The sequence below is a fragment of the Arachis hypogaea genome, chromosome 14 (assembly GCF_003086295.3).
Source record: "Arachis hypogaea cultivar Tifrunner chromosome 14, arahy.Tifrunner.gnm2.J5K5, whole genome shotgun sequence".
NCBI lineage: Eukaryota > Viridiplantae > Streptophyta > Magnoliopsida > Fabales > Fabaceae > Arachis > Arachis hypogaea.
In genome coordinates, this window is record NC_092049.1 from 20,293,808 (window position 1) to 20,301,910 (window position 8,103).

Consider the following 8,103-nt stretch of genomic DNA (forward strand, 5'->3'; position numbering starts at 1 on the left):
TTCGCTCGATGGGCAGTCGACCTCCTGGGTCCATTCCCAGTGGGTCCCAGGTAGGTTAAGTACCTAATCGTGGCCATTAATTACTACACCAAATGGATCGAGGCGGAACCGTTGGCCAGTATATCGTTGGCGAATTGTCGGAAGTTCATGTGGAGACAAGTGGTCTCCAGGTTCGGAATCCCTGACGTCGTCATTTCGGATAATGGGATACAGTTCGCGGACATAAAGTTTGGGGAGTTCCTCTCAAGGCTGGGGATCAAGCAGAGATTCTCCTCAGTTGAACACCCACAGAGCAACGGCTAAGTAGAAGCTGCAAACAAGGTCATCCTCCACGGCTTGAAGACACGACTAGACCAGAAAAAGGGGCTCCTGGGCAGACGAGCTCCCCTCGGTCCTATGGTCGTATAGGATAACACCGCAATTCTCTACTAGAAAAATGCCATTCCGGCTTACCAACTAGGTCGAAGCGGTAATCCCAGTCGAGATCGGGGAACCAAGTCCGAGGCTGTTGCTCGGAGGTGTTGAAGAAGCGGTGGAGAAGGATTTGATTGATGAAACCAGAAGGATGGCCCATTTGATAGAAACTGCATTAAAGCAAAGGGTAGCTTTGAGGTACAACGCCAAGGTGCTGAAAAGAGATTTCAAGTCAAGCGATCTGTTGCTATGAAGAAACGACATCGGGTTGTTGACCCCAGGAGAAGGAAAGGTTAGCGGCTCACTGGGAAGGCCCATACAGAGTAAGAGAGGTACGCGGCAAGGGAACGTACAAGCTAGAGCGCTTGGATGGGAGCGAGGTACCAAGGACATGGAATGTAGCAAATTTGAAAAGATTCTACTCTTGAAAGGTGACCTAGTGACTTAACAGATTTTTCTATTCTCGTTCACTCATGTTTGTTGCTTTGTTTTCTTTACCATTTGTTACCATGCTATTACGTCTTTTGTTGGCTTGTCGACTAGTTTCCTTATAAATACTATGAACATTGCATTATGTCATTTCACCTATTTTAAGTGTTGCATTTTTTGTTCTGTTCTCACGGCTAACCGGGACTGATCACCCCGGGAGCCTTAATCGGTACAAAGAATACCACAAAGGAAAAAATATACAGCTTACCAGCCAAACGTGAAAGCCAGAAAATAAAAGGCTATAAATATTTTTCAAAGGAAATTAGTCGGCCAAGGAACAATATAAAAAAGTCACGATAATTATTACAAAACGAGGCCATCGCATCGGCCCAACAGGTTGAAAGTACAACAAAAGTCTAAAGCAACGTTAAAGTCACAAAATAAAACTACTAAGGGGCTCCCAAATTCTTGGGGATGTCTACAATCTTGTCGTCCTGCACCATTTTGAAGGCCTCAACCAAGGAAGTATCGAGCTCGAGAGCCAAGACAGCAATTTGGGCCTTGATCCCTTCCTCGGTAGCCTTGACAACCTTCTTGGCGTCCCTCACAATGTCTTTATTCTTCTTCAAAGCCACGACCTCTTGCTGAGCGACCTGGGCCGACCTCTCGATCTCGCTTTGCTTCCCCTCCAACTCCTTCAATTTTTTCTCCAAGTCTTAAACCTTGGCCTCAGCCGAAGTAGCCTGACCTCAAGCAGTATTCAATTCCCTAGAAAGGGAGAGGTCACGCTCCACCAACCTATTGATTTCAGAAGCGTCCTCCTCCGCTCTCTTCTCCTTCTCGGTAAGCTGGGTCTTGTGGGACTCTTCCCGGGTCTTCAGATCAGTAATATCCTTCTGGGCGGCACGAAGCTTTCCCTCTAGAGCCTGAAGCTGGGCCAAAACAGGCTCCGCCTTCTGGGCAATAGCGGCAGCTCGGAGGAAGTTGTGGTAGACCCACTTCGCCTGAGCGGCGAGGTCCTCCTCCTAGAAGAAGTCCTCGGTCCCCGGAAGAAGCTGGGAGTCGATGAAGTGCTCAGCATCGAAGCTCCTCTCCATCACAGTCAAGGTCTTCCTGGAAGGCCCTTTTCGCTTCTTAGGGTTGAGCACGACGGTCAGATTAGGGTTGGCCTCAGGAGTAGCCTCTTGCTCCAGGATCGGCTCCTCCACAGCGACGTTCGGAGGGTTCTCGGGCTGAATGTTACCTGAAGGCTAAGAATCAGCCTGATCCTCGGCAGCAGCCCGACCGCCACCCTCCCCGACGACCACAGGACCCGGGACCTCAGAATGAGTCGCAGAGGAATCATCGTCGTCACTCCCACCGAGGAAGTGGGCCATCAGATCCACCATAGTAGTCTTCCCATCAGCCATGGAAACTACAAAATAAACACAAGTGAAAAAGTTAGGAACTAAGTTATTAGTAAGAAGAAAAACAGAGAACGGGGAAATGACCTACCTACGTGTTCCCGACCGATTTCCCGGTCCCCCAACACTAGATGAGGGTTCAGATTCTTAGAACCAAAGATCGCCAATAATATGTCGGCTATTCGACGGTTCTCCTCACCTAGACCCTCATAGGTCTCTTTTATTAAATAGTCTGAGCCGGCCCCGAAACTCCAGTAGGTCGGGATTCGTCTTACTCCCTCCAGTGTAAGCCAGAAAGGATGATGACCTGGGGCAGGCCTTACTTTGAAAAAGGTGCTCTTGAAGCTATGGAATGAATCTTCAAGGAGACCAAATATCTGACGAGCCTGAACGGCCCGGAAGGACTTTGTCTTCCCCTCACGGGAAGGGTTTGTCAGTAGGAAAAGGTAGAGAAACACATTTACAGAGGCCGGAAGCTCTAGATATTCACACACTAATTCGAAACCCCGAACGGCGGCCTAGCGGTTAGGGTGAAGCTGTGACGGCGCAAAGTCGCAGCGGTTCAGTAGCGACATGATGAAAGGCGAGAAGGGGAGTCGGAGGCCTAAGGTGGTGAACATGGGCTTATAAACCCACAACCAGTCAACAACCTGAGGGGAGGCCATTTTCTTATGACACACCCTTTCGCGATCACCGGGAACGTAGACCTGATAGTTCGCCTCCTCGGGACCTCCCCCGCATAAGGAGCCAAAGTCCCGAAGAGCCTGGAGATCCTCTCTGGTTACTTGAGATGGTGTATCCTTCACGTTCGAAGTAACACAGGCATAAAAATCAATAACATTCGGCGCTGGTGGTCGAGTCATACCTACAGTGGGGGCACCACTCGAGTTAACTCGGGAGATCGTAAAGTTAGAAGATAAACAAAACTACGGCTAACTACACTAATAATCCATGATGCTTACGCTAATATCCAATAGCCTAAATTTAAGAAACAGACACCTAAATGGTACTCCCTAGCAACTATCTAATGTAGGCTACGTGGATTTAGGCAAACATAAACCAAAATGAAAAAGGAGAGTGGCATGCATTGATCCACAAAAATAACTACAACCACAGAGCATTACAGTAAAGTAGCGAAAGAAATTAGGAATGCTTACCAGGGAGATGTGCAAAAGGTAGAAAAGTGAAAACAAATGGAAAAGGGCACGCAGGAGTCTCCCAAACAAAAGCAGCTCAGGGCGAAAAGGGGAAGAGAAGCGAAAACAGAAGCCAATGAGATAGGAAAGGAAAATGAGGAATAAGGAAAGTTTTGGAGAAAGACAGAATGGTAACCGTCAAGGAGCGAGGGCAAAAAGGCAGGAGCATAATAGTCCTTTCCCCTAGGTTTTCAAATCAATCATAATGAGCATTAAATGCTCAGCGCAAAGTTCAAAGCGACGCACCAAGCTGCGAATAGGGGCAATACACGCACACGGGGTCACGATCCCCGCCGACGGACTCCCGACTTGAGGAGAAATCAACCAGGAAAAGGGCGAGTAGCTAAAACGCGCCAATCACCGCCTGACCTTGCGATCAGCGCAATGGGGGCATTGTTCCAGCCCAGCCCAATAGCAAATCGGGATTGGATATCGAGTCGACGACCCGACAGATCCCCCGACCCGCGGATCCCCTCCTTTCCAGCCTGACTACAGCACCTGGATAGCTGGAAGGAAGTTTCCAGGACAGAGGGTCTGCTCCTGTGGACCCTGCTCTAGCACAGACTATATAAGGGGAGGGCCCTACGCCTCTCCTCAGGTACGTCACCTACTTTAACCCTAATAGCCGCCTCTGGTACGGACACTAACTTGAGCGTCGGAATCCTTGTAGGTGGCACCCCCTCCGCTCCTTCACCTTCCGTCAGCTCAGAAGAGCCTCGTCCGTCTCACCCCCAGGGCTCATCTAGGCCGAGCATTCAGCAACCCACCTAACCTCCACATCCATTGGACCAGACCCGTTCCGGACCCGAGCCACCGAACACATTCTAAATTAATTCACTTATTACAAATTTTAAAAGTGATATTCCAAAAGTATTCCATTGAAATTGCTGTAATAAAAAAATAGAAAATACTTATTATAATGCAGTTGGACACTTTTTAATTTCAATATGGAGGCAAAGATGGGGTTGGACGTGGTTATGGAAAAGAGGGGTGCTTGACTTGTGTGTGGTGTCAGAACACCACAAATCGGACCAGGCGAGTTCCTCACAGCTTGTCGAACGGTTCGAGTTGTAGGCACGAAAACGGACGGTCTGTGTTGTGGTTCCCCAGCCACGTGTCACGCGCAGATGTCTCCCCGCAACGGTGCCCTCAACCCCGACATTACCCCATGCTGAACCCACACCCACCATCCGATATCACTATCATCTTCACGCCAAAGAGCAGCCACTCCTTCTTCTTCTTCCTTTCTCCACTGGTTCTTGCTTTGCATGGTGAAAGAAAAATCAAAATGCCAAGGAAAAAAAATTTAGAGATGTTGATCGTCCTGAACTTCATATTATACATTATCTCAGTCATCCAAAATATGTAAGTTTTTTTTTGAACTTTTTTTAATATTTTATAATTATAATTATTATTGTTAGGAAGTTAATTATTATTGTTGTAGTTAGAAATTGAATTTAGGAATTATTATCATTTTTACCTAATTATGTAAGTTTTTTTGAAATTTTTTTAATATTTTATAATTATAATTATTATTGTTAGGAAATTAATTATTATTGTTGTTGTTAGAACTTGAATAGGAATGTTTATTATTTTTATGTGATTACTTTGTTTTTTTTTTAAATTTTTTTAATATTTTATAATTATAATTTTTATTATTAGGAAGTTAATTATTATTGTTGTTAAAATTGAATTTAGGCCTGTAAACAGAATGATTATTATTATGTTTACTTGATTATGTAATTTTTTTGGAAATTTTTTTAGTTTTTTATAATTATAATTATTATTGATAGGAAGTTAATTATTATTATTGTTGTTAGAAATTGAATTTAGGAAGATAAACAGAATGATTATTATTATTTTTAAAAATTTAGGAATATATGTAAAAATAATAGTTAGAATATTTGTTTAAATGTAGTTAAAGAATATTTTAATGAATGATAATATTTGAGTAGACTGATATAATAGCTAAGTAAAAAATAATGTATGGTTAAAACTTTTTGTAATAATTTTTAAAGTTATAATTATTTAATTAAATTTTATAATTAATTTTAGATATTATAACATTTTTTTTGTAATCGTGAATAAATAAACAACTAATCTAGATCTTGTAATAAGAATTGGAATTATGTATTAGTTGTTATTGTTAATAGTTAGTTATGAATAATTTTTAGGATTATTAATTAAATTTAAAAGTTAGAATTATTTGTTTTAGTTGGATTTAGTAAGATATCCAATAAGGAAGGTTGCTTGCATTACACAGGACTTGTATCAGGCTAAATTTACTCTTGCAGTACACAAAACCACCATCTTGCATTACACAGGACTTGGAGAAGGACCACATCGAAACATTCGAAAGAGTGTCATGCAAACAACTTAATCTGATACAAACTTCAATATTGACCCTATGGCTAACAACAGTATCAAAATTTGCAATCTTGATCCATGTCCATCAAAGATTTCACAAAGTTTTACTTTGATAGTGTTCGAGGGTTAGGGGAGAAGCTATACTACAATGCATTGCTATTCATTCTTGTCTATTCCAATGCATATACAGCCTTCATACATTTCTATTTTCAATGGAATATCTAAAACCTAAAACTGAAAGGAATCTTGAAAGCATTCAATGTCGTCCAACCTCAAATTGTCCAACTCTAGAAGCCAAATCAGATCTTAACAACATAATCTATATAAGTATTAATTATTACTTAGATGGAATTCTTAAACAACAAATCGGATGAAAAACAGTGAGAATGTCTTATATCAATGGTACAGACTAAACTTGCAACTTCCTATTTTATACAACAATGGATATCTTCCTTAAGAAATATAATCAATGAATGATTGCACCAAAAAATCAAAGCGCACCTGTTTACATGACACAGCAAATGCAACCACAATGAGACTATGATCAATCAATAGAGAAAAGCAACATCAGCTTGGGCATATTTGAGATGGAGCCAAGAATCATAAAAGCTTGGTTACCAAAAGATGTAAACTCAGTAAGAAGGTTTGTCATTACTTCATTCATTATAGTCTTATGCCAATTTAGACTTATACAACTTAAAAAGCTCATCAGCTTCTTTCTTCTGGCAAAGGATGAACTTACTCAAGAAGGTCTTTTCATTAATCCTAAACACTGAAGCCAAGCCCAGCTTCCTCACCAGACCCTTAGACTGCAAAACCAGAAAAACAGAACCCCTTGGAATGATTCTCCTTTTCAAACTCATGGACAATATCAACGGATACTTAACAACAGAAGAAGATGCATAACCCAATTGATTCACCAGAAAATCCATGACTGCTTCAATCTTGTTGTCGGAGCTGGCGAAGCACCACGGACAGCGTCTGAAAGCTCTGATAATATCGGCATCGGTCCAACCCCACTTTCTATAAATTCCTTCCTTTCTTTCCCATGTGGATTTTCCTGTTTTTGCCTTCACATGAATAGCCACAATAAATTGAAACGTCAAGGGATCAAACTTCATATCCTTAACTTCTTGCAATACCTCCTTAAACTTCTTAGGGCTATTCTTCAATTGGTTGGGGTAGTACTCAATTAACCTAACAATGTGTGATTCAGCAACTCCTTCTTCTCTAAGAAGCTTTATATTAGGTTCTGTATACCTTGCAAAATCATACAGCATAGCAGAATAACCGGTAGCAGCCTTTATGAGCTTGTGCCTAGACTGAAACATGGCGTCGAAGCAATCGAAGGAGGGAGCGATTTCATTCTGCAAGCTTCGGGTGAGGATTGAAGGGCAGCCTTCTATGATCCTGCATATGTCAGAGGAGGAAAACCCTTTGGACTTGAAAAAATCGATTTTTGGCTGAAGAGTTTTAGGGTTTGCTACAAGTAATTGGGGCAGAGATTGGATGACTCTCAACGTCGTCGTTTGGGAGAGACCAATATTCTTGATGAACGAGATCACTGCATCTGGTTTATCGCTTGTTTCGAAGCTGAAGCGCTTGGAAATGTAAACTGCGCGTTCTGGTGAGAACCCACAAGTTCCGACGAGGTATGAGACAACGAAAGAATTGCCTCTGGAACTTGAAGAAGAAGAAAGGGTTGAGGATAGTCTCAAAGAATGCCATGGCCATGGATTGCTGATACAAGAATAGAGTTTGGGTCGAGAAATGATTCTAATGAGAATTTGAGACATTTGAGTGTTGTAATTAACTGAACTCACCTTTGTGTTATCCCAGTTAGGATCAAAATTCTGCAGAAAACCCTAAACCCTGTTCTTCTAGGACTTATTACGACAAATGACAAATTGTTGTGATAAGGATAACTACGTGGATGCCGATTCCTATGAGAAGCTAACATCTCAAGATAGATTATAATTAATAATGTTGAAGAAAGTTAGACTTTTACAAGTATAAATAGAAGACTTGATCAGAAGCCATTTACACATCAATAAAAGCATTTTTTCTCTCTCTACGAAGTTTTTCTTTCTCTTCATATTACAAATATAGTATTAATATATAAATCATAGTTATTATGGTAGGATGATATTAATATTAGTGAATATTAATACTAGAGTCTTTCATTTATAATTCTTTATTTTATCTTCCTTATTTAGTTATTTTATAACACGTTATTAGCACGAAACTCTAACGAAATTTTAGGAAGACTCCAGGTAACAAATTTTCATTATGTC

The 8,103-nt window shown here is 41.5% G+C and overlaps 1 protein-coding gene across 1 annotated transcript; it reads right to left on the reverse strand.

Annotated features, from left to right (window-relative positions):
• Positions 1 to 6,111: 6,111 nt before the first annotated feature.
• LOC112741773 (uncharacterized) lies at positions 6,112 to 7,751 on the reverse strand. The gene has a single exon (XM_072213911.1). It carries the CDS (start codon positions 7,603 to 7,605, stop codon positions 6,481 to 6,483), a length of 1,125 nt encoding a protein of 374 aa, XP_072070012.1. The 5' UTR covers positions 7,606 to 7,751; the 3' UTR covers positions 6,112 to 6,480.
• Between the last annotated feature and the right edge of the window lie 352 nt (positions 7,752 to 8,103).